Below are 27,265 nucleotides of genomic sequence, written 5' to 3'. Positions count from 1 at the left end.
ACTGGAAGTGAAATGCGTGAGGAAATATCAATATCTGAGTCGAATTTTGCAGCCCTGTTGCGGAGAGTGTACCTGCACACAGTTGTTTTAGGGCTCTGTTGTATACTGGGGGGAGCACTGCACTGAAAGCTGCTGACGTTGTTTTCCATACAACTTTGAGGTCCCCCCCGCTCGTCAAACCAAATCGTCTTCCTTGAACCCCACAAATTCAACCAAGCAGCGTAGACCGCGCTGCTAGGAGCAACCCCCACCGACTCTGACAGTCCTGGCAGTCCTGGTTTACTCCAGCGGAGCTCCTGGACCTCAAGAAACTCGCTCAAATTATTTTTCAGGACATATTCAATACTTAAGAAATGGCGGTCTCCTACCTTGTAGCAGCTCTTAGTTTCTCTCAGACCTAGCTGCTTGCTGCCCTCCGCCACATACTCACGGGTGCTGACTCTGCCGTGCAAGGCCCGGAACTGAAGGGAGGGAATCCGCTTCTCCCACGCCTGTGCTGCACCAACGGCCCGCAGCGGCGAGAGCTTCGGAAACGGGAGACCGCTCCTCTGTTCAAACACCATTCGCGTCTTCAAAGATGGACACACGAAAGCCACACGGAGAAAGAAAATGCAAGTAGCCCCCTCTCGCGATCCTGCTAAGGAAAACGTGGGGGGGGGAAATACGATAATGGGAGCTGTAGCACAGAATCAAGCAAAGGAGGGTGAAAAATAGAAACGAAGATTAGGAAGGGTGACCTTGCATCTTAAAATTCCATTTTAGTTCCTAAAACGCTCGTAGGATCCCGTGAAAGGTCCAGAGGCACGCATCAGACGGGAGCTCGTCCGCGGCTGTTTAGCTTCCAGCTGCCATGTTTCCCAAAACACTGCTCCCCAAGCCTTATTCTAAAAGGAGAGTTTTTGCATTTTGTAAAGTGAAACCCTTTTCTAGGTGTTGTTGTGTTTTATGGGAGTTGAATTTGTGGAACTTTGTATTATCCGCGGATTCACCATTTTTGTTGATCTCTAATTGTAGAGAAAATTTGATGGGTTTTGACTTGTTGAAGAAATTGCATGCTATAATTTATTGCTCCCTGGCAGGCGATTACATGACGATGGATCCAGACTTTGAACGCGCTAAATAGTGTCAGTCCAAAGATGTGCCCCTTCTTGCTGAGTTTAAAGATGTGCCGTCCACTCTGTAGGTGACAGGTGACACAGATGTGGGACTGTTAAAGATATCGCCTGTTTCGATCCAAGTTAAAGACAATGCTATTTTACCTCGCATCCCTCAATATAAAATACCGTAGGCAGGTGAGCGAGCTTTATTGCAAATTATACAGGATTTGATTGAGAAAGGAGTGGTTGAGGAGACAACTGCAAATGTTTGTAATAGCCTTATCCTTCCCATTCTAAAACGGACACCTTCGGGTTCCTCTGACGATCATGCAGATGTTTATTGTTTTGTGATTGATTTGAGCGAAGTTAATAAAATAGTGGTTCCTCAGTTTTCTGTGGTCCCTGACATTACTACTCTTTTGACAATGATTCCTTCTACTGCAGAATTATTTTCTGTTATTGATTTGAAAAATGTGTTCTTCAGTATTCCTATTCATCCTGATATCAGATATCTGTTTGGGTTCACCCTGGCTGGTAGAAGCTTTAGGTTCTGTCGTGCTCCTCAAGGCTATACAGAGAGTCCGAGTATCTATAGTCAGGCATTGAAAGGTCAGTTGGGTTCTTTGTCGCTCCCCACAGGTAATGTATTGCTCCAGTATGTCGATGACTTGCTCATCCCTTCAGATACAGAACAAGGATGCAGTAATAGTACAGTTACATTGTTGTTGCATTTAGCTGCGCATGGCCATAAAGTATCCCTTTCTAAATTTCAGTATTGTCAACAGGAGGTCACCTATTTAGGTCACCTACTGTCGAAGGAAGGTAGGAGATAGACCCCAGAGCATATTAGTACCATTGTTCAAATGCCAGTTCCACATACCCAGAAAAAAGTATGTGCTTTTATAGGTATCACTTCCTACTGTCGTCAGTGGATACCTAACTACTCCCTACTAACGAAGCACCTGCTCGCACTAACCACTAAGGATGTGAATGAGCCCCAGCCTTGGACGCCTGAATGTCAGCAGTCTTTTGAGCAACTAAAAAGTGTGGATTGCTCGGCTCCAGTGCTTGGCACGCCTAACTACAACAAGCCATTCGTATTATATGTCCATGAGATGCCTGGTTGTGCGCTTTGTGTTCTAACACAAAAATTTGGAGATAAGCAACGGCAGTGTGCTTATTTCTCCACTGTACTTGACCCTGTCGCAAGAGCCCTCCCGAGCTGTCTAGGAGCGGTCGCAGCTGTGGCTGTCTCCATAAGACAATCGGCTGCACTCTTACTTGATACTGACCTCACAGTTATGGTACCCCATGCTGTGGATACACTTTTGAATAAAACCAAGACACAGCACCTCGCCAGTGCATGTCTGACAGGTTATGAATTGACCCTGTCTGCGAAACATACCCCGATCAAAAGATGTGACAGTCTGAACCCAGCCACGTTACTACCTCTCCCTTCTGAGATTGATGAGATCGATAAACATGATTGTATCTTCCGGACGGAAGAAGAGATGAAGGAACGGGTAGACTTGACTGATGTTCCTTTATCTGACCCATAAGGGGAACTATATGTCGAAGGCTCTTGTTTTAAATTACCAGATGGCACTACAATTGCTGCTTATCCTATCACCACATTGCATACAGTCGTAGAGACAGCACAAGTCTCTTATCAGTCAGCCCAAGCAGCTGAGTTAGGCGCCCTCATTTGAGCTTAGTGAGGGATTGGTTGTCAATATTTATACTGACATCCAGTATGCCTTCGGAGTCGTGCACAATTTTGGGCGGCTCTGGGCTGAGAGAGGGTTCCTTTCTTCCCATGGAACAAAGGTCCAACACAGTCACTTTATATTGAGGCTTTTGTCTGCTTTGACACTCCCTAAGAAGTTGGCAATAGTGAAGTGTGGCGCCCATAGAAAATTTGCTGATGATGTAGGCAGGGGGGACGCTTTTGCGGACCAGAAAAGCTAAGGAAACGGCATGGACTAAAAGGAAGAAAATGTTTGTAACAGGTCCTTCTAGGTGGGTGCCGGAAGTCACTATACTTGAGGATACGCTTGAGAGCGTGAAGGAGATACAAAGCGGACCTGAAGCAGGGTCTAGTTTTACCATATAACACCTTAGCCATTTCTGTCCCACATCTGAAACATAAGGGTCTTAAGTGGCTCTGCCAGCCAACATGGGGGGGGGTTTGCTAAATTGCCCATACTGCCCCCAACATTCACTGAAGACAGTAGGCATTCTGCCTCCCTAATCAGACTGCAGATATTTCTCTTGCAAGGCTATGAACTCAACCACTGTCTTTTTGATAAACAAGTCCCCAAGCCCCCACTGTCCTTGATGTGCACTTCTGTTCCACACATCACGATGATACACCACAAATACGAAACATCCGTTAGTTAGAGGAACACAATGGGGTAAGAATTAGGTGGGGGCGTGCTGAAACATTTCATTACTTCATATCTGATGTGTTTCTGCTAGCTTTTGAAATTAAGATGGCAACTTGGCTTGAGAAGATGACTTATAACCTTTTGTAAAGTTCTGCTTTCTTAAAAAGTTTCTGAGAAGTGACGCAAATCATTTTCAATAAATGATCAATTTTATTATGATTTACGGTCAAAAATCAATCTAGATTCCACAATGCTATATTTTTAACAATATGCTTTTGCCATTGATTGTCTAAATTGTTATCTAAATAAATGGTGCCACTCATGACTCACTTCCTGCATTTCACACGTGTGTCTTATTATTTTAGATAGCACATTTGTGCGTTAAGGTGGGTGGTAAACCCACTCTCCAACAGGCCACAGTAGAGGAATTAGCAATGTGGCAAGAAAGTACAGCACAGTTGAATGACAAGGGATGTTGGATTGACAAGTCAGGGAAACAGAGATGGATGTTGCCAGATGCATACGCTCTACCTGTGGTCACAATGGCCCATGGCCCAGCCCATATCAGCGCTAAAGGTATTTGCAAGTTGTTAGATCCTGTATGGCAGAATGATAACATCCTGAAGACAGCTGCACATTTAGTGAAATACTGCATGCTGTGCATGATGCACAATCCTGGAAAGGTTACCCCTACACCGCCGGGTAATATTGCACCGCCTACTTTCCCTTTTGAGGTCCTTCAGTTAGATTATATTGTACTGGACAGGATCAATAACTTGAAGTACATGTTGGTGGTTGTCTGTGCATTCAGTAAATGGTTTGAGGCTTACCCCACTAAGGACAATACAGCTGTTACGACTGCAAAGGTACGCCTGAAGGAGTTCTTTCCTCGTTTCGGCTCTCCCCGTTTGATGTGGAGTGATAACGGAAGTCATTTTAATGCCAAGATCATCCAGTTAATTTGTGATGGTTTGCACATAAAGCAGAGGTTTCATGCTGCAAACCACCCATAGTCAGCAGGTTTAGTTGAGACGCACAATGGTACTCTCAAACTGAAATTGGCAAAGATCCAGGAGACCACAGGGTTACGGTGCCCAGATGCTGTACATTAGCTCTTTTGTTGACGAGAACAACAGCACATTCTAGGACAGTATTGTCACCGTACGAGGTCGTGTTTGGACACCCGGCAAATGTCTGGGGCGTCCTGCGTCCCCATAGGCTCTCAGATATTGAAGACACATTGTTAATGGACTACCTGTGCCAGTTAAATAAAAATGTGCGTTCTATTCACCAACAGGTCTGGGACACTCTGCCAGATATACCAGAGGGGCCCGGACAAGACATCCAGCCTGGTGATTGGATCTTTGTGCACAATTTTCAGCGGAAAAAGAGTTTGGAGCCACGCTGGAAGAGGTCTGAACAGGTCCTTCTAACAACACATACCGCAGTCAAGGTCGCTGGCCAAAAGAATTGGGTCCATGGTACTCATTGCAAAAGAGTGACTCTGCCCTTGCCCTATGACCAATGGATGAGGGACAGCATTGGGGACGCTGAGTGTGAGAAGGTGCCTCAGTTCTTCCCCTTCAGTGATGCAAAGTTAACCTGGACCCAAACGGATGTGGAGAATGATGAAGTGCTAAATGCAGCGATCCCCCCAGAGATTCGAGTTGTTAAGGAGCCGCTGTTTGTTGACCCCTCTGTTGTGCCTGGAGTCACAGGTACAATTTGCGCCCTCGGCTGAAGAACTGTGCACCAAAGGAGACATTGGACAGGATAGATCTAACGTGCTCCCTTGGAGGGGGGGTACATTATCCTGAGTGACGTGGGATTTATCGAGTGCTTAGGACTGAGCAAGCTCCACCACCGGTGCTCAAGAGCGCCAACGTTGATGAACAATAGGAGCCTGTACCAGTGAGGCTCTGACGGACACTGGGAACACTTACCTTTACTATTAGTCTTGTTGCATTTATTCCCTTGCTTCATAATGCATCTGTTTGGTCGGCCTGTTGGTGAGGAGGAACAGCCATTTGCACCACCGAGTTTAACAAGGGGTTGGTTGACAAGGAGTAAAATAATTTGCATACTAATTGTTGTGATTACCATATCAACAATACTTGGAATATCCTGGTTCCTAGAAGAGAAATACCCTGTACTAGTGGGTACAACACACACTCCCCCTGAACACATTTTTGTCACTCTAGCCCCACACAAAGAAGCACATAGGCAGTCCTACACAGACAATGTATTCATACAGATGTTGCATCATACTCATAATGTACCTCATACAACGAATTGCTGGGTTTGTGGGTTGCTCCCTTCAGTCACTCATAAAAGCGACACTCTGTTGTCTGTGCCACTATCGTATATGGGTAGCTGTGAGGGTTTGTTTCAATTGTTTCGACTGTACTACCAATTCCATCTCTCCACTTCGGGTACAACATCCACTGATTCCAATACTGCCCATGAATATGTACGTTTCGACCATGGGTTCACCCCCATAAGACCAGCAGGACAAGGGACTCCAGGGACACTGTCCTCAAAGTCATGTGTGAACACGTACAGTAAGGTGAAGAATGATGCCTGCTTCCGAATGGAAATGGCTAATTTCCAATGGTTTAACACATCTGAGTATTTCCAATCTTTCTGAGCTCGAAATATTACTAAAGATAAACCGATGCCTGTGCCAATGGTTAATACTTCAGCAGCGTTTTGAGTCCAGGGGACTAGGGAGATAAAGGTGGGGGAAAGTACATGTAATTTCACATACAAATTGAATATGACTGATAGTCTACCTTTGATCCTACCCCACAATTTCTATTTTGTCTGTGGATCACAGGCTCACGTCTGGCTCCCGAGGGGATGGTCAGGCACATGTTATCTCTCATTCCTTTTTCCCTCTGTGTATGTTGCCTCGTCTAATTATCACAAAACACATCAGGTGCAACGTAGGAGTACATTCCTGACACGAGTAAAAAGGGTTATCGACACAAAGGATGTAGATCAAACAGACACCACCGCACAGCAATTTTTGGATGCTATAAAGGGCCTCCTACCCTTTTGAAGCCCCATGGCCAATAGTCTACATGTTTGTCGATTAACTAGAGTTGTTGATAACGCTCCCAGTGTGTATGCAGCTATACGAAAATTGCAGAGACTCTCATCTCACATACACCAGGAAACAGATACTTGGACACTATCAGAGTGGTTGTGGAACATGCTCTCATCTTGGGGTTGGAAAATACTCATTTTCTTGGCTGTAGTTGCTGTAATCTTCCTCACTTGTTGCATCTGCGTACAATGTACCGCAGCTTGTTATTCCTATTGTATCAGCATTCTCACTCCTAAGCAGAAAATGTAAATTCATGATACTAATGCCGCAATAATGCTGCAGAAGGATATTGACAACATGATGCAGATTGATGAGGGTATCTTTGAGTACTCACTATATAAATAACTCCTTTGAGTGATGCCTCTTATCCTTGCAGTATGCTATACCTGTTTTGATAGTAATAGAAAATAGTTAGCTCATACTAAAAGGGGGGTCTGTTAGAATAAAAATATTTTCGCTGTGTTGTTCACGTATTGTTCTATGTGCGTTAGCATTCGCAGCACCATTTTCTGTTTGGCAGCCATTTTGAACCATGATTGAAACTCATTTTTCCTTTCTGTAAAACACAGCTTTTGGTAGCTCTCGCTTCTCTAAGGTTGGGCCTTGTTTCTTTTTCTCTATGAATACACTATTCTCATTAGTGCATACTTTTCCCACTAAATAGAGGCCTTCTCCCACTAGTCTAGCGGTGGGCAGAGATGGAATGACCTTGACTAAGAGATAGTGTGTGCCCGGTCACAGGATCGATACTTATCTTTCTGTACTCCTTTGTGTAGCGGCACCAGCCTGGAAAATTCCATTCTGGGCGTGCCTTTGTTGGTTCTGAATTGTACATAATGTATCTCCATGTTTGCTGATGTCAGTCCCTCTGCAGCAATCCTAGAGACTGGGCTTCACTTGAGTGTATCTGAATAAATATACTTGGTTTGTATTTTCTACTGTCTGACCAACTCTCCATTTGTATGTAAAGCTGAGAGGTGGTTGCCAGTGACCCGGGTGACCCTAATCGGGTCACTTCCTTCAGTGAGGATGAAGCAGAAGCTGTGGAGCCCAGGCAATGCTGCAGGAGTAGAGGAGCCATTCACAAGTTGTCCGACGCTGGTCGACTAGTGCAAGCAGGATCACCAACAAGCCTTGGCAAACGCAAACAATATTCTGCAGGAGAAGATACTGTATTGCAGACCAGCAAGGTTTGTGAGACCAACCCAGCAAGAGTGAGTCAGAGCCGGCCCTCAGCATGCAGAAGAGCCGGCAGGAATCGATGGAGCCCCCTTAAGGACTGTCTGGCAGCAGGCACGGGGAGTCGCAGGGAAGCCTCAACAATACATAGGCGATGAAGGCCCACAATCCAGAGGATGCAGACAGGATGTTGTTCTTGAAACTGTGCAATGAAAATGTGCAATGCTGGAGGCTAGGGCTTCTTGGAGCTTGAAGATCTGTTCTGATGAGAGCGAACAAGCCTTGGTAACGGCAAACGGATGCAGTACAAATGGAGGTAGTTCACGTCGGCCGGAGAGGGACTACAGTCACCCAAGCTGCAGGGAAGACTGGTCAGGCCTCTGGAGACCACAAACTACCACCTGCATTGCAGAGCCGGGCGGTGTCCATGGGACAACAGGATCAGCAACCCATCGTCCGCAGGGAAGACTGGTCAGGCCTCTGGAGACTACAAACCACCACCTGTATTGCAGAGCCGGGCGGTGTCCATGGGACAACAGGATCAGCAGCCCGTCGTCGGCATAGAGATGCCTGTAGATGCAGGAAAGTGACTCCTTCACTACAAGGGAGATTCTTTTTGGCTGGGATGCCGCCTGAGTCCTTGGTGACGTGGAGGATGCACGGCCACGGAGTTGCACAACTTGGAAAGGCACAGGAACAAAGACGCATCAGGAGTCTTCCCACAGAGCAGTCTTGTTGTGGGCCCTGACTTGAAGAACAGCAGAGTTTCAGTGTCCACCAACAGAAGAGTCCTTGGACAGTCTTCAAACGACAGGCAGTTAGATCTAGAAGTTGGTGTCGAGACTAATCTAAGGACCCACTCTGGGGAGACTTTAAGTAACCTCAAAAAGAGGAAGGACCTTTTCTCTGGTGACCCACCTATCATAGGGGGCCAGGGATTCTACTCAGCTGTCTTAGCTGGTGAGATGCTTTCAGGGGCCAAGATTCAACATGGCATGACAGAATGAAATGGCCACCTGGAGGAGCTCTGGACATCTCCCCAGGGAGGAGTTGGGCAGGAGGGTGGACACTCCCCTGTCCTTTGTATAGTTTCATGCCAGGGTGGGACCAAGGGCTTTTGAACTTGTCAAAATGGGTTCATGCATGGAGGGCACCAAATGCGCCCTTCTATGTGGTCTGGTGGCACTCGTGAGCACCCCCATCCTTCCTCACTCTAAAAGGGTGGTGGTCACACCTCTCCTTTGCAGGAAGCCCTTTGTTCATCTTCCCCTGCCCGAGTTAAGCTCATCAGCAGGGGATAGATCCCTGTCTAGGCTCAGCAGCAGCGTGCACTGGCAGTCAGACCCTGTAAGGCTACACAGGTAGGTATTGAGGGGTCCTCTAAGGAGCTCCCCAGTGCAGGCCATCATGCAACTAACACTGGAATCGGGGTTGTTGCATGATTCCAACATGTTTGATACCAAACATGACCAGGTTTGGGCGACCATTATGTAGTTGGACATCTCGACTTGCTCGTGTGTCCATTACAAACCTTATAATGGCTGTCCCGCACTTACAAAGCCCAGAGAATGGGCTCCCAGGTTTGTAGGGCTACCTCTGCTCATGTAGGGGCACCCACACACTTAGAACCAGGCACCCTGCCTTTGGATTGAAGGACTACCTTAAGGGTGACTTATAGGTAAAAAGTGCAGTACCATATTAAGGGAAACATTATATCCGAAGTGAGAGGTGCATGCACCATTTCACGCAGACTGTAATAGCAACTCTGCAGACACAGTGTGGCCCCTGGTGTACCAATGCCCTGGGTACCTCAGTACCATATACTAGGGACATATAATGGTACCCCAGTATACCAACTGTGGGGTGTACAAAAATGTTCCAAAGACTTTTGAGGAGAGAGCCCCGCCACTGGTGTCCTGGTTAGCCGGATCCCAGTGAGTTACAGTCAAAGCACACTGACACCAGGCAGACAGAGGGTGAGGGTATCTATGCCAGAAATATCCGGCATTCCTCCACCTCCCATCAGAGTCCTCCTCCCCAACCCCTCTCCTAGCTCGTGTCACAGCTCCCCCCACCAGAGCACTCCCCTCCCACACCCTGTCCCTCTTCCTCTGTCACCTGGGGCTGGAGGGGGCTGAATGTACCACCTCAGATACCCCCCTTCCCTGTCACCTGGGGCTGGGGGGCTGAATGTACCACCTCAGATACCCCCTTCCTCTCCCTGTCACCTGGGGCCGGAGGAGGGGGAGGCTGAATGTACCGCCTCAGATACCCCCCTCCCCTGTCACCTGGGGCTGGGGGGGCTGAATGTACCACCTCAGATACCCCCTTCCTCTCCCTGTCAGCTGGGGCTGGAGGGGGGGCTGAATATACAGCCTCAGATACCCCCCTCCTTCCTTTCCCTGTCACCTGGGGCTGGGGGGGCTGAATGTACCACCTCAGGTACGCCCCTCCCCTGTCACCTGGGGCTGGGGGGGCTGAATGTACCACCTCAGATACCCCCTTCCTCTCCCTGTCAGCTGGGGCTGGAGGGGGGGAGGCTGAATGTACAGCCTCAGATACCCCCCTCCCCTGTCACCTGGGGCTGGGGGGCTGAATGTACCGCCTCAGATACCCCCCTCCCCTGTCACTTGGGGCTGGGGGGGCTGAATGTACCACCTCAGATACCCCCTTCCTCTCCCTGTCAGCTGGGGCTGGAGGGGGGGGGAGGCTGAATGTACAGCCTCAGATACCCCCCCTTCCTTTCCCTGTCACCTGGGGCTGGAGGGGGGGGGGCTGAATGTACAGCCTCAGAAACCCCCCCTCCTTTCCCTGTCACCTGGGGCTGGGGGGGCTGAATGTACCGTCTCAGATACCCCCCTCCCTCCCCCCTTCCTTACCCTGTCACCTGGGGCTGGAGGCGGGGGGGGGGGGCTGAATGTACCGCCTCAGAAACCCCCCTTCCTTTCCCTGTCACCTGGGGCTAGGGGGCTGAATGTACCGTCTCAGATACCCCCCTCCCTCCCCCTTCCTTTCCCTTTCACCTGGGGCTGGGGGGGGGGGGCTGAATGTACCGCCTCAGATAACCCCCTCCCCTGTCACCTGGGGCTGGGGGGGCTGAATGTACCTCCTCAGATACCCCCCTCCCCTGTCACCTGGGGCTGGGGGGCTGAATGTACCGCCTCAGATACCCCCACGCTACCACCTATTCCTCCCGTACCCTCGGCCCCTTCCCTGCTGCCCCCTGGTGGCCGCACTCGCCCCCGGGCCTGTGTAACCGGATACCTGCTACACTTGGTCCAAGTCTGAAAGTGTTTAAAAGCACAAGGCAGCCTTGTGCCCTCTCGTCTTCTCGCCTGGCCCCGTCAGAGCCCCCCAGCCCTTCTCTGGAGCTGCCGGACCCCCCGCCCCCAGCCCCCCTCTCGCCTCATCGAAGACCCCGACCTCAGCACCTGTCTGAGCCCCCTCCTGCCTCCTGCCTTCTCCGGTGCCCCTCATTCCCTCTCGGAGCCCCCCACCCCTAGCAGCTCCGACCCCCGCACACCTATACTCAATAGAGCCCCTAAGGTATTGACCCCCCTCCAACCTGTATTCGAAGCCCCTGTCTGCCTCAATATTCTGCCCCCAGCCCTCGTCCAGTCTCAACCCCTCATCTGTCTCAGCGCTCCTCTGACCTCCGGCCACTTGTGTTCTCCTCTGCACCCACGTCTGTACCTGCGCTGCCCGTCCTCGTCTGCCTCGGCTCTCCCACCCTCTCCTCTCTGCGGCCCCGCTGTTTTCTTCTGCCCCGGCTCCACCTCCCCTGTGAACAGCCCCGGGCAGGGAACGGCGCCTCAGAAGCCCCTGGTCCGAGGGCCCCGGGGCCCCTGACTCCGGACACCCCTTTGGATTACAGAAGCCGCCTTGGGCTGCGGGACAGATGACTACAGATGACGCTTGGAGCTGGAAGGAGAGACTGCAGGCGCGGCGGGCTCGGCGTCAGGTGAGTGAGGGCTGGGGGACCGCGAAGGGGGGGGGGGCTGTGGGGAACACCGGGGGGCGGGGGGGGATGCACGTACATCTCACACTTTAAAATGATTGAATATTGAGGGCTGAGGAGCCGTGAAATGGGGGGGGGGGGTGTACTGAACGGGGCGGTGGAGGGGGGGGGGGCTGTGGTAAATACGGGGGGGGGGGGCTGCATGTACATCTCACACTTTAAAATGATTGAATATTGAGGGCTGGGGGGCCTTGAAAGGGGGGGGGCTGTGGGAAACAGGGGGGGGCTGCACGTACATCTCACACTTTAAAATGATTGAATACTGTAATGTGTCGATGATCCATTATAGCACGCTCGCGCCTCTGGCTGAGGAGCTGTACTAACCCCTCACCACCCCCCCCCCCCCCCCCCACCCGGGGGAGAACGTGGTGGGGGGGGAGGGGGTAGGGGGCACTGAGTGCTCAGAGGAAAACGCCGACGAGGCGTTATGTGTTTCATTTCCTGAAGGAAGATTGTGTGTGAGAGAGGGTGAGAGGAAAAGGATGTGTGTAAGAACGAGAGAGAGAGAGAGAGAAGGAGTGAGTGGAAAGACGAGAAGGGTTTGGGAACAGACTGAAAAGGAGAGGAGAAAGAATTGATGAGAGGGCCAGGTTATGAATGAGGATGATATTATAGGGGTGAGGAGAAGAGAGTATGCAGGAGAGTGAGAGGGAAGGGGTGAGAGGGAAGGGTGAGGGGAGTGAGTATGCAGGAGAGTGAAAGGGAAGGGGTGAGAGGGAAGGGTGAGAGGGAGAGAGTATGAAGGAGAGTGAGGGTGAAGGGTGAGAGGGAAGGGTGAGAGGGGAGGGAGAGAGTGTGAAGGAGAGTGAGGGTGAAGGGGTGAGAGGGAAGGGTGAGAGGGAGAGGTTGTGAAGGAGGGTGAGGGGGAAGGGGTGAGGAGGAAGGGGTGAGGGGATAGGGGCGGAGTTAGGTGCTCGGAACGGGAGAGGAAGAGGTACAGCGGAATGTGGGACATCTCTGGGGTGGAGATGGGCTGGGAGGCGCTGAGAGTTGAAGTAAGAGGTAGAGGTGGCAGGGAGGAGGGTTAAAAAAGAGGCTGCCAGAGGTGGGAGGAGACAGAGTTAATGTTGGGGTGGAAAGGAGGTTCCAAGACAGGGGCAGACAGCGCTCCCCCGCTGATACTGGGGTATTTATCTGTCAGAATATGTCTGTGAAAACCCTCTGTGCGTTCACCAACTCCGAGATCCAGGAACCAGCAGGGCGCACAGACCTTTCATGTCCAAACTCTGAGCACAGAGCTGGACTCAGCACTAACCAAGGGAGCAGAGACCACACCAAAGGTGCAGAGACAGAAACAAGGGTGCAGAGACAGAAAATGCCACCACCAAAGGTGCAGAGACAAAGTGATAAACCAAAGATGGAGAGGCAACCCGACAAACCAAAGATGGAGAGACAACCCGACAAACCAAAGATGGAGAGACAACCCGACAAACCAAAGATGGAGAGACAACCCGACAAACCAAAGATGGAGAGACAACCCGACAAACCAAAGATGGAGAGACAACCCGACAAACCAAAGATGGAGAGACAAACCGACAAACCAAAGATGGAGAGACAACCCGACAAACCAAAGATGGAGAGACAACCTGACAAACCAAAGATGGAGAGAAAACCCGACAAACCAAAGATGGAGAGACAAACCGACAAACCAAAGATGGAGCGACAAACCAAAGATGGAGAGACAAACCGACAAACCAAAGATGGAGAGACAACCCGACAAACCAAAGATGGAGAGACAAACCGACAAACCAAAGATGGAGAGACAACCCGACAAACCAAAGATGGAGAGACAACCCGACAAACCAAAGATGGAGAGACAAACCGACAAACCAAAGATGGAGAGACAACCCGACAAACCAAAGATGGAGAGACAACCCGACAAACCAAAGATGGAGAGACAACCCGACAAACCAAAGATGGAGAGACAAACCGACAAACCAAAGATGGAGAGACAACCCGACAAACCAAAGATGGAGAGACAAACCGACAAACCAAAGATGGAGAGACAAACCGACAAACCAAAGATGGAGAGACAACCTGACAAACCAAAGATGGAGAGAAAACCCGACAAACCAAAGATGGAGAGACAACCCGACAAACCAAAGATGGAGAGACAACCCGACAAACCAAAGATGGAGAGACAACCCGACAAACCAAAGATGGAGAGACAAACCGACACACCAAAGATGGAGAGACAACCCGACAAACCAAAGATGGAGAGACAAACCGACACACCAAAGATGGAGAGACAACCCGACAAACCAAAGATGGAGAGACAACCCGACAAACCAAAGATGGAGAGACAAACCGACAAACCAAAGATGGAGAGACAAAGCAGCCTGCCCAAGTTCTAGGTGCAAATCTAGAATCAGGACAAAGCAAGGCTGCAGAGACAGAAACTGCCCGAAGTGTAGGAGCAGAGAGAGAAACCCCCCAAGCAAGGGACAGAGAGAAGACTACCCTAACGGTGGCAGCAGAACCACAAGCATCGAAGAGGGCAGGGGCTGCTGAGGCAGGAATGGCCAAAGCAACCATCCTGTGTCCTGTGGCACAGCTGCTGGTACTGTGGGCACAGACGCAGAAACTGCCCAGACTGTGGCTGCAGAGGACCAAGGTGAAGAATCCATAGCAGCAGAGAGGCGACTCTTCACACGTGACTGACTGCCTGCAGCACAGGGGCAGAGGCATCGACTGCTCAAACTGAGAGTGCAGAGAGCTGGGAGAGGGCAGCAGCAGACAGCGGTGGCAGCCAAAGCGTGGTCGCACGGGCAGAAACGATCAAACGATGGATGTAAAACAGAAACTGCCCAGATGATGAGTAAAGAACCAGAAAGCATGAGAGGAGAGACAGAGAACGCTCAAACCTGGGTCTAAAATACATGAACTGCCAAAATCATAGAAGCAGAGGCAGAAACTGTCCACCCAGAAGGTGCACAGGCAGAAACTGTCCACCCAGAAGATGCACAGGCAAAAACTGTCCACACAGAAGATGCACAGGCAGAAACTGTCCACACAGAAGGTGCACAGGCAGAAACTGTCCACACAGAAGGTGCACAGGCAGAAACTGTCCACACAGAAGGTGCACAGGCAGAAACTGTCCACACAGAAGGTGAACAGCAGGCAAACACTGTCCACCCAGAAGATGCACAGGCAAAAACTGTCCACCCAGAAGGTGCACAGGCAGAAACTGTCCACCCAGAAGGTGCACAGGCAGAAACTGTCCACCCAGAAGGTGCACAGGCAGAAACTGTCCACACAGAAGGTGAACAGCAGGCAAAAACTGTCCACCCAGAAGATGCACAGGCAAAAACTGTCCACACAGAAGGTGCACAGGCAGAAACTGTCCACACAGAAGGTGCACAGGCAGAAACTGTCCACACAGAAGGTGCACAGGCAGAAACTGTCCACACAGAAGGTGCACAGGCAGAAACTGTCCACACAGAAGGTGAACAGCAGGCAAAAACTGTCCACCCAGAAGATGCACAGGCAGAAACTGTCCACCCAGCAGGTGCACAGGCAAAAACTGTCCACACAGAAGGTGCACAGCAGGCAAAAACTGTCCACACAGAAGGTGCACAGGCAGAAACTGTCCACACAGAAGGTGCACAGGCAGAAACTGTCCACACAGACGGTGCACAGGCAGAAACTGTCCACACAGAAGGTGCACAGGCAGAAACTGCCCACACAGAAGGCGCACAGGCAGAAACTACCCAGGCCACCTCGGAAGAACCAGTACCTCTGCAAACCGAGCAGGCAAAAGTAGAAACCACAAAAGAAAGGGTGTAGCTGTATCGGTAGATGGTGTCCGAATCTTGGGTGCAGAGTCCAATATTGTGTATGACATGAAGGCAGCATCTGATGGAGGACAGAGGAAAAAACTGCCCAAAGGTGGGTGCGAAGGCAGGTAGCACCCAAACCACGGGGACAGAAGTAGTTACTGCTTAATAAGGGTTTGCATAGTTAGACCTACTCAGAAGCAGAAACTGCCCAAACCATGGGGGTAGATGCAGGAACTGCTGAAGTAAAGGGCTCAAAGACAGAAACTGTCCAAACCATGGAGGTAGATGCAGGAACTGCTGAAGGGAAGGGTTCAAAGATAGAAACTGCCCGAACCATGGGGGTAGATGCAGTAACTGCTGAAACGTAGGGTTCCAGGGCAGAAAGTGTCCAAACCATGGAGGTAGCTGCAGGAACTGCTGAAGTAAAGGGTTCAAAGACAGAAACTATCCAAACCATGGAGGTAGATGCAGGAACTGCTGAAGGGAAGGGTTCAAAGATAGAAACTGCCCAAACCATGGAGGTAGATGCAGGAACTGCTGAAGGGAAGGGTTCAAAGATAGAAACTGCCCGAACCATGGGGGTAGATGCAGTAACTGCTGAAACGTAGGGTTCCAGGGCAGAAAGTGTCCAAACCATGGAGGTAGCTGCAGGAACTGCTGAAGTAAAGGGTTCAAAGACAGAAACTATCCAAACCATGGAGGTAGATGCAGGAACTGCTGAAGGGAAGGGTTCAAAGATAGAAACTGCCCAAACCATGGAGGTAGATGCAGGAACTGCTGAAACTTAGGGTTCCAGGGCAGAAAGTGTCCAAACCATGGGGGTAGATGCAGGAACTGCTGAAACAAAGCGTTCAAAGGGGGAAACTGTACAAACCATGGGGATAGATGCAGGAACTGCTGAAATGAAGTGTGTAAAGTCAGAAACTTCCCAAACCATGGGGGTAGATGATGTAACTACAGAAACGAAGGAGCAGATTTACAAGCCCCTTGCGCCACTTTTGCGCTGCCGTTGCGTCACTTCTGTGACGCAGTGGCAGTGCAAACCATGCGCCACATTGCGCCCTATTTACAACGTGACGCATCTAGGGAGATGCGTCACATTGTAAAGCTCTGCGCCACATGAAACCTGCGTCAGGTTTCATGTGGGTGTTCCGGCGCAGCGGGGGGGGGGTGGGGGTGGGATGCGTTCCGGCGCAGTAAAGCCTCGGAAAAGTGCCTGGGTGAAATCTACAAGATTCCACTCAGTCACTTTTCCGACGTCACTGTGTCAAAACCTTGCGCCTGCTTGAAGCAGACGTAAGGCGTGAAGCACCACGTTATGTATGGGCTGGCCACGAGCATTGCTGGAGTTGCGTCGCGCTTGCCACACGACTCCAGCAATGCGCCACCCTTCCGACGGGAGATGCGTCACGCATCTGCTTATCCTTGCGCCACGATGTGCCGCATAGTTAATTCAGCGCATCTTTGGTGGCGCAAGGGTAAACTTGCGTGACGCATCTTACCTGGCGCATCCCTGCTGATTTGCAGGGATGCGCCAGTCATCATAAATCTGCCCCGAAGGGTGCAAAAGGCAGAACTACAAACTACCCAAACCAAGGATGTGGAACCAGACACCGCCGAGAGCGCACGTGTTGATCCACACCCTGCTTAGTCCATGAACCCCAGAAGCCATCATACCTGATGCTGCAGGGGCCCAAACTGCCCCAAGCAGTGGAGCAAAACTAGACATTGCCCAACCCAGAGGTAAGGCGCATGTGCTGCTGTCAGAGTGCTCAGAAGTGCGTATGTAAATGTAAGTGGCACTGCCAAGGAACACGCCCCAGCTCCTCTCACAGCTTCACTGGGAGCCCAGATCACGGTTCTGCAGCGCTACAGTGCCTTAGAATTAATATGTCTTCAAAAAAAGGGGGTTAACCCAAATAACCCTCTGGCATCTGGGTAAATAAACAAAATTGTATAAAGATAGGAATGCCTCGGGATGAATACAATGTACAATAGGATGAAGAGATAGTTCAATTATCCCTTCCTAAAAGTCTTATTCTTTTTGAAAAATCTGTACTCCATTTAAATCAAAAGTCAAAAGCAATCCAACAAAGAGTATATACTGATTTGTGTAAAGCAGATTTTTTCGTATTTATTATACACTTTACATAGTTTGTATAATTATCTATTCATCTTTTTTAGTATGTATTTTTTGATTTACATATATACAAACATTTATATCACAAACACTTTATGTATAATATTTACATTTTACACCTTTCTCCTTGCCCTACTAAGCAATAAGGATGCTCCCAATGATATTTCACACAAGCAGTGTCTTCAATTTAACAGTTAAATTGAAGACCCTCGTATGAATTTAAAATGTGGTTAAATAAGTATTGAATACTCAATAAGGTTGAGGATGAAGCAATAGACCTCGGGGTTTCTTTAGAAGAGTGATCTTCGGCGTGAAGGAATGCTTGTGTGAAATATTATTGATTAGTAGGGCAAGGAGAAATTCCCTCACTACCACTCGCCATCAATGCCCCTCATCTCTCTATAGCACCTTTCATTTTTATATAGCGCTGCTCATAGTTTACTCACACTCAGTTCTGTGATCTGCATGGTACACATTCTTTGTAGCAGGCACATTAACCCTCTGCGCTGTGTGGGTGGCAGGAGTTCCCATGTGAGTTCACGGTGAGCGATGTGACAGTGTGAGAGTAGAGTGAGAGGAGCGACTGCAGGGTGAGTGAGGTCTCCATGTGAATTTGGGTGCGGATGTAACTGCAGAGTGAGACAAATGAAGGCGTGGTTAGAGATGGGCTTGTTTGAGTGAGATTGCAGATTGAGCAGTGAGGGGGACAGGTGAGTGAAGTGTCACATGAGTGCAGGGTGAGTAGTGTGCTCGTGTGACTGCAGGGTGAGGTACAGGGTGAACAGCGCAAGTGCATTGTGAGTGCAGAATGATCGCTGTGAGTGCAGGTTGAGCGGGTGAATGATGCGAGCGCATGGTGATCAGTGTGAGTGCATTGTGATCGCTGTGAGTGCAGGGTGAGCGAGTGAATGGTGTGAGTGCATGGTGATCAGTGTGAGGGCATTGTGATCACTGTGAGTGCAGGGTGAGTGAGTGAATGGTGTGAGTGCATGGTGATCAGTGTGAGTGCATTGTGATCGCTGTGAGTGCAAGGTGAGCCTGAAAGTGAAGGGCGAGAATGAGGAGTGAGTTGTCTGAATGCAGGGTGCATTCCCAGACACGTAACTCAGCATGTTATTGACGGCGGTGTAGGGTTTCAGATGTAAGTTAAACTATTGCTATTATCCAGGGCTTTAAGTAGGATGAAAAAACTGGGGGGTCTCTCAAAGGGGCGTGGCCGATATAATTAAATGCGTTGCTTAAAACATTTATGCTAAAAAACTGTACTCAACATAATGTGCCGCCCTGGTATTTCGCTGCTTATGTTATTGCCTCCACATTAGTAACATTACACCTACAGCAAGCCAGGACTATTGGCTTTGTCAAAGGTTGTTAGTTGTTTAAAATAAATAATCTACATGCATACGTACAACTATGACTTCATTGTATATATATATGAAAATGCTGTAGTTCTTCCGTGAGAGGTTGTGGCGTAAGGGTTGGAGCTGCCAACTTTGGAGCTGAGGAAGCAGGTTTGAGTCTCAGCGTCAGCTCAACATCCTGGGGCAGATTTATGTTGGACTTGTGCCCCTTTTACGCCGCCGTTGCATCACTTTTGTGACGCAGCGGCGGCGTAAACCCTGCGCCACGTTGCGCCCCATTTACATTGTGACGCATCTATGGAGATGCGTCACGGTGTAAAGCCCTGCACCACGTGAAACCTGCGTCAGGTTTCACGTGGGCGTTTCGACACAGGGGGGGGGGGCGTTCCGTCGCAGGAACGCCCCTGAAAAGTGACTCAGTGAAATCTATAAGATTTCACTGAGTCACTTTCCCAATGCTGATGCGTCAAAACCCTGCGCCTGCTTGAAGCAGGCGTAAGGCATGACGCACCATGTTAGGGATAGGGTAGGTTGGAACAGTGCTGGAGTTGCGTCACGCTTGCGACGTAACTTCAGCACTGCGCCAACCTTACGCCGGCAGATGCGTCACGTATCTGCTTGTCCTTGCGCCACGATGCACCGCATTGTAAATGCGGCGCATCTGCGGTGGCACAAGGGCAAACTTGAGTGACGCATCTTCCCTGGCGCATCCATGCTGATTTTCAGGGATGCGCCAGGGAACATAAATCTGCCCCCCTGTGTTTTGGGCAAATCACTTAGGGGCAGATTTATGTTATACTTGCGCCACTTTTACGCCGCCGTTGCGTCACTTTTGTGACGCAGCGGTGGCGTAAACCCTGCGCCACGTTGCACCCTATTTACATCGTGACGCATCTATGGAGATGCGTCACGGTGTAAAGCCCTGCACCACATTAAACCTGCGTCAGGTTTAATGTATGCAGGGTGGGCGTTTCAGCGGAAAAAGCCTCGGAAAAGTGACGCAGTGAAATCTACAAGATTTCACTCAGTCACTTTTCCGACGCTGCTGCGTCAAAACCTTGCGCCTGCTTGAAGCAGGCGTAAGGTATGGGCAGCCCCTAAACATTGCTGGAGTTGCGTCGTTCTTGCGACACGACTCCAGCAATGCGCCGCCCTTATGCCATCAGATGCGTCACACATCTGTTTATCCTTGCGCCACGATGCGCTGCATTGCAATTGCGGTGCATCTGTGGTGGCGCAAGGGTAAACTTGCGGGACGCATCTTTCCTGGCGCATCCCTGTTGATTTGCAGTGATGCACCAGGAAACATAAATCTGCCCCTTAATCTCCAGTGCTGACCAAAAAATAAATGAAGATGTCCATGTTGGTGCTCATGTAAAACACTTCGGGGCTCATTTATGAGCCCCTGTGTCACTTTTGCGCCGCCGGTGCGTCACGTTTTGTGAAGCACCAGTGGCGTAAAACATGCGCAATGTTGCGCCATATTTACGAAGTGACGCATCTAGGTAGATGCGTCACTTCGTAAACCCCTGCGCTACATTATACCTGCACCAGGTATAATGTATGCAGGGTGGGCGTACCCCCGCAAGAAAGGGTCGTAGGAGTGGCGCAGCGAAATCTATGAGATTTCGCTGCGCCACTTCTAGGACACCAATGCATCAAAACCTTACGCCTGCCTCATGGCAGGCGTAAAGGTGACGCACGCCCTTTCACATGGGGCTTGCCCCATGTGAAAGGAACATTGCTGGAGTTGCGTCAGGCTTCCGACACAACTCCATCAGTGCGTCACTTTTTGCGCTGACAGATACGTCAGTTATACTGACGTATCTGTCCTTCCTTGCGACATGATGCGTCATATTATAAATATGACGCATCATTGGTGTCGCATGGAGGGCGCACTGAGAAGTGACGCATCGCTGTTTTCACGCAGCGATGCGTCACTTCTCATAAATGAGGCCCTTCGAGTTTAGCGTTACAGAACTGCAAAAAGATTAAAGTTACATCAAAACAGTGAACTGCTGCAGAGTTAAGATTTTTTTTCCATTCTGTGTGAGGGTGAAACTGGGGAGCCCGATAGAGACCCGTCTCGGAGCCTGCTTTTATGAACTGCTGATGCTGGGCACCGGCAGGACCCGGCCCACTTAAAGCCCTGCTAATATGGCATTAATCAGGTATGAGGGTGGAGGAAATGCATAACCTGCTGATCCTGCAACAAACTTCCAGTCTTATGATTAGGGTTGCCTGCTCATTATTGTTTTCATGTCCTAGACGGTACCTAATGTCAGCACTTATCTGTGCAATCTTCGAACAGCGAATAAAAAATAGGAAGCCCTTTGAATTGTGTTCTAGGGCTGCCTGAGGGATCTATGACTGATGATTAAAGGGAGCAAAGATGGAGAAGTCACATTACAAATGAATACATACTTTTTTTTATATATAACTGTTGGACTTGGCCCTTCTGGCAGGTTCACCCCTGGACTTTTTGGCTTTTTATTGGTGACTGGGTATGGTGATTGTTTGGTCTCTGCGCACTTTCCCTGTGTCCCAGGGTAAAGTGCGTGCGTGCTCTGAGTGCATGTGGTGAGATAGGCCTGCCCTCCCATAGGAATGCATGGGGAATGTATGTGTCCCTAGTAGTTCCTGATGCGTGGGGTGTGCAGGCCCGAGTTTGGTATGTGCGGACTCGGGGGAGTGAATGCTGCGCGATGATGTGTGCGGCGTGCATGTACCTAGTGTGGAAGTGCCACTTCTAGAAGTGGGCACTTCTGTGTGCAGTGTGTCTGTCGCGTGATTGGCTGGTCGTGTCATGTGACGGGCTAGGGATTCCCCAGTGTCAGGATGAGTCACCCAGTGGTGAATGGGGAGATCAGCAGCTAGATGGGTGGGAGGAGTCCACCTGGGTCCTGAATAGGACAGGGTTTTCCAAACACAATGCTGGCCCCGCCCCCTGTGGTGCGACTGACGACCCTAGCCCTTCCAGTGAATAGAGTGAGGGGCTGAGCACATCAAGGGTGCTCCCCAACCAGCTGCGACTGGTTTTCCCCCTCACCCTGACCCCAGAACAAAGGGTTTGCATGTATAAAAATGGGGCTGTGTCCCCACAGAAACTGTTCTCTGCCAGGATCCACTTGAAGGGGGCCTGCTGCTGCTGGGCGCCAGGAGAGACCGCCACTGGGGACTGCCTCCCTGTTGGAGGGCCCTGTGAGCTGGCCCCTGGGCCCAGTCCTTGCCCCTGCCCTTGCAAGACTTTATTGCTGAACTTTCCTTTGCTTATAGCGCCTGGGAGCGCTTTCTGGGCTTCTGGTAGCGCTGGGAGTGCTCTTCCTGTGTCCCTAAGCGCTTGGAAGCGCTTTCATTTTCCTTTAGCGCTCAGGAGCGCTTTATTTCTAACAGCCGGTGCCCACCCGGCGTTTGCCCCGTCTATACAGATCCTGAAATCCCCTGGCAGGTGCCCACCCTGCCAGGGACCTTGCTGTGCTCGTTGGCGGGTGCCCACCCCGCTTATTTGTTTATTTTACGGCGGGTGCCCACCCCGCCGTACATCCACTGTAACGAGGGAGCCTACCCCTCTTGTGACGGGAAAAATCACCGCTGCAGCCCGGTTCGGGACTCACAGGAAGTCAGGCAAATCTCAGAGGGACGTAGGCGGGGCCTCGCCTCAAACAGGAAGCGGACGGGAGCCTACCCCGCCTCCGCCTGCAAAGGAGAGTCCCGCGTCGCCGGAGGAAGCCAGCGGATCCGGGGATCGGTGCTGGCGAAGGATTCCCGAGTCCCTGAGCGGGACTCCACGAAGCGCTGCCGTCGGCCGGGACCTGTGTGTTCACCCGGTGAGTGTCCGCTACTGGGGGTGTGACGGGGCCCTGGGTTCGGTCCTCCCCGGCAGCGCCCAGCGCTGGTCCTGTTGCTCGGCCCCTCCCACAACGGGGGCATTATTTCTGGGGTCACTAGAGCCCCGAGGCTCCACCGACTGGCAGCGATTGTCTTTGAGCGCGAGGCGCTCCAACGTGGGGATTGTGTTTTGTCGAGCCCACGAAGCTCCATCGCTGGGGGCATGATTATCTTGTAGTGTCCAGAGGGACTCCCCCGCCGGCCAGCATTATTTGTTTAGAGTCCAGAGGGACTCCCACGGGCCTGGTGTGCCTAAGAGCTCCGTGTAGCTCCAACGTTGGGGGCATTCTTCCGATAGAGCCTGTGAGGCTCCAACACGTGGGCACATTGCTTGTAGAGCCTGCGAGGCTCTGGGGGCATTTCTTTTGTGACTGAGTGGCCCCAGATGGCAGCGGGCCACTCCCACCTTGCCCCACAGTGACGTTCAGAGCCACGAAGGCTCTAGGGGGCATTTTGTACAGCTAGAGCCCAGGAGAGGCTCCACGTGAGTACTACATATTTGTTTAGGAAGGCACAGTGGTGCCCCAGCATTTCTCCAGTTGCCCAGCACTTAGTGGGCAACTGCCACGTTTAGGTGGTGCTTTGTGCGCGCTGGGTTGCGCAGCCTGCGCCGGCGCGCCCTGACTTGCTGGACACAGGGCGTCCTTACCCCTCCACGGCCAGTTGGCCTAGGGACTGCCACAGTGGTGGCTGATGTGAGTTTTGGCGCCATTGTACCTGTTCTGCACCTCTGAATGTGTTTTTGCGTCATGTGCTTTGCTTTACACCTCTGAATGTTATGCATCATGTGTTTATGTGCTTAGACCCCTACAGGTATAGTGATACTTAGGTGGTTGTTTTCTCCCTAGTACAGGTGGTGCTAGTGAGGTCCTGATTCCCTGCGCAATACTGTCCTAAGGTGGTTAGGGTTGCGTAGGTGGTACTTTCTGGTTACCAGTAGTTATTGGTTGTGTGCTACATATGTTATTTTGTACTACAGTATTATTCCTATTTCTAAAAAGTGCAACTTCCTGACAGTGGTCCAAGTGGCCCTGTCCCCTGTATATATAATCCCTTGTAAATTCTGCCCGTGCCTGTTGGCACATTGTAGAGTGTGTGTTTTTATCTAATGTGTTGTGTATAATACAAAGGCTATTTTTATAGAATACCTTGTGTGGAGTTTCCTTTGTGGTGGGCCTTGGGTGTTGTTGCTGGGTGCGCGCGCAAACGCTTTACACATCGCCTCAGAGATAAGCCTGACTGCTCGTGCCAAGCTACCAAGGGGGTGAGCAGGGGTTATCTTTGGCGTGTAACTTCCTTGCCCTGACTAGAGTGGTGGTTTCTGTCTGGCTTTGGCGCAAGCCCTAGCCAACCAGAAATCCCATTTCTAACATTGGTGATCAGCGGTGGGATTTGGACTTGCGTTTGCGCTGTACCGCAGCGGCAACTGGCCGCACTACAAAACTCTGCATTTAGATAAATCACATGGTATAGGGATTATTGTTTTAAAATTGCTTTTAATTGTCATTTCTTTGGAAATGTGTTTTTGTGCACTGTGAGTTAGGTGTCCCTAGCTCGGGAGGGTAGATCATCCCCCTTAGTGCATTGTGTTTTCTGGATTCACCAGAGGGTGGGATCCAGTGGTGGCAGCGTAATAGTGTCCTGTACATTTGTCCCCCGCCCTGCGCCCAGAGTTGGTACCTGTGTCACGTGGTGGTCAGGTTGAGGAATCAGGGGTGGTAGAAACTGCCTTACCAGTCCGAGGGGAGGGTTGTGTGTGGATGAGTGGTGAGTGGCACTAGGCAAGTGAGTGTGAGTTCTCTGGGTTAGAGAGCTTGCTGAATCTTTTTGTGAATTGTGTGCTCCTGTGTGAAACTCAGACCCCTAGGTTCCCTGTATAATTGTTACCATAACGTCCGCCAGAATGGAGCCTGCTTGTGATCCCTATGAGCTAGCTTGGCGCCAGAGGCAGGAGTTAGAAAGGTACTGTACAGAGGAAGAGTCAGAAGAGGAGGTAGAGGATGACAATACCTGGACGCCAGTAGAGAGTGAGGACCCCATAGGTAGGGCGTCCCTTGCTGGGTCCAGCGTAGGAGGCAGCGCCTCATCCCTTTCCCTGTCCCCAGAGGAGTGGGAAGATAGGAGGAAAGAAAGGGAGCACCAGCTGGCGTTAGAGAAGCTTAGGTTAGAGCATGCTCAGGCGATGGCGCAGCTGGAGGCCAGGAAGCAACAGCGAGAGACTGAGTGGGTCTTGGCGCGGGAGAGGGTAGAGGAGGCTGAGAGGGCCTCCACCAGAGGCAAAGTAGCTCTGGAGGGTAGACTATCCCCTGCGCGCAGTTTTAATTTTCTGGGCTCCCCAGGGGGGGTTGAGTCCAGTGGTAGTAGCGATGTAGATTCCAGTGTAGGAAATCCCAGTCCCAGTTCCCCCAGTCTGGTACCTGTTCCCCAGGAGGAGGAGTTAAGGTTGAAATTCAGGGGCAGTAGGAAACTGTCTCACCAGACTTGGGAGGAGTTTGTGGATGGATGTGAGGATGCAATGTTTGATTGGATTTCCACAGCAAGTGATTTTGATATACTGTGTAATCTGGTTCTCAAAGAACACCTGCTCAGTTGTTGTGTGCCGGGGCTGCGCCAACACCTGTTGGGGTGTGGATTGTCTGAGCCATTTGACCTGGCGGAGGAAGCAGAGCGCTGGGAAAGGGCTAGAGGTTCTCTAGAGTCATTAGGGAGTGACTCCAAAAGTAGTGGGTCAGGTATCTTCCAGCCCAGCGTGGTGGAAGAGGCTCAGTGTAGCCCAGCTAGGTCCCAGGATAGCGAGGAGGGTGTAGGGGCTCACTGCCTGGCTCAGTGGAGCAGGAGTGAGAGGGTGACCGAGGGTCCCCTGACGTACGAAACCCTGCCTCAGGACTTGGATGGTTCCATGAGGGAACACCAAGTTGGGGACCTAGGCTGTCCTGTTAGCCCATTTGAGGGAGATCTCCTGGTGAGTAGAGGACCTGGAGCACCTGTAACCAGGGCTCCTGTGGTTCTAGAGTCTGGCAGTACCGCTCCGGTAGGGAGGGTACAGGAGTCCAGTGTGAGGAGTGATTGGGGGATGAGTTTCCCAGTGGAAGAGCCTGTGGGTCAGGGACTACCCAGTTGGGCTAGGATCCCGTGTAGTGACCAGGGTGGCACCACTTCTGTTCTGGGGGATCTCCGCGCACTGTCAGGTGGACAGGGGACGGGAGATCAGCGCCAGACAGACAGTCGCTCGACATATGTGTCCTTTGATAGCCTCAGGGGGATGGAGTGGAGATCCCCAGAAGTCCTGGAGTACCAGGCAATTATTCCACCAAAGGTTCTAGGCCGGAGGTTGGGAGGCCAGGTTCAGGATCAGCCTGACCTGACGGGTGGGACGTCTGTAATCAGCGTCCCGACCAGTTCTTCTTCCAGAGGTACCGCCCCAGTTGGTAGGGAGCAGGGTTCTGGAAGGGGGTGCAGAGGGTGGGAGAGCCCACCTCTGCCCCCGGTACAACCTGAGGGGTTAAACCCTGGGTTGGGATGGCGTTCTAGGTGTACCCCTCGCCAGAGGAGGAGGAACCCTAGGAGAAGAGGTAGGGGGAGGAGAGCCTTCCCTGAGACTCCTGGTCCGCCTGAGGGTGTAGACCCTAGGCTGGAGAACCAGTGGCAGTCTAGTCCTGTCTTTCCGAGAGGAAGAGTGGAGAATGGCCGCTATGTGCCAGGGGTTACTACCCCCCACTCTGTGGTTAGGCAAAGACCAGTGGCACCTGGGTGGCCTAGGGCCTGGTCTTGGCCGCGGACAGCTTGGGAGTACCAGTGGGGTAGCCCAGTTGGTCCAGACAGTGGTGTTAAAAAGAATTCCATGGGTTCACCGTGGCGTAGAACCGGAGGGTGTCCCTGCAGTTGCGGGCCCGCGTCCGTGTTCTATCGCCCCAAGCAGGGAAGTCCATCACGGTGGTGATTGGTCTGCCCTGCGTTTTGGCTGGAAGGGGGTTGTGTTGGACTTGGCCCTTCTGGCAGGTTCACCCCTGGACTTTTTGGCTTTTTATTGGTGACTTGGTGTGGTAATTTTTTTGGTTTCTGCGCACTTTCCCTGTGTCCCAGGGTAAAGTGCGTGCGTGCTCTGAGTGCATGTGGTGAGATAGGCCTGCCCTCCCATAGGAATGCATGGGGAATGTATGTGTCCCTAGTAGTTCCTGATGCGTGGGGTGTGCAGGCCCGAGTTTGGTAGCCAACCAGAAATCCCATTTCTAACAATAACCCTATTTGGTGTCAAGGCCAGGCCTTTGCAGGCTCTTTACACAACACATGGCTGGCATTTGCTGTTT

At 51.1% G+C, this 27,265-nt stretch overlaps 1 protein-coding gene across 1 annotated transcript in view; it reads left to right on the top strand.

Annotated features, from left to right (window-relative positions):
- Window positions 1-11,250: 11,250 nt before the first annotated feature.
- The window catches only part of COL27A1 (collagen type XXVII alpha 1 chain), a 2,221,286-nt gene continuing 2,205,271 nt past the window's right edge, over window positions 11,251-27,265 (top strand). The window contains exon 1 of the mRNA XM_085614179.1: window positions 11,251-11,733. Within this exon, the coding sequence (XP_085470305.1) occupies window positions 11,681-11,733 (53 nt within the window). The 5' untranslated portion in view covers window positions 11,251-11,680. The remainder of the gene's footprint in view (window positions 11,734-27,265) is intronic.

Source organism: Triturus cristatus, chromosome 1_2 (genome assembly GCF_964204655.1).
Source record: "Triturus cristatus chromosome 1_2, aTriCri1.1, whole genome shotgun sequence".
Taxonomy (NCBI): domain Eukaryota; kingdom Metazoa; phylum Chordata; class Amphibia; order Caudata; family Salamandridae; genus Triturus; species Triturus cristatus.
Note: the sequence above shows the minus strand (reverse complement) of the source record. Positions and strands in the feature narration are given on the sequence as shown.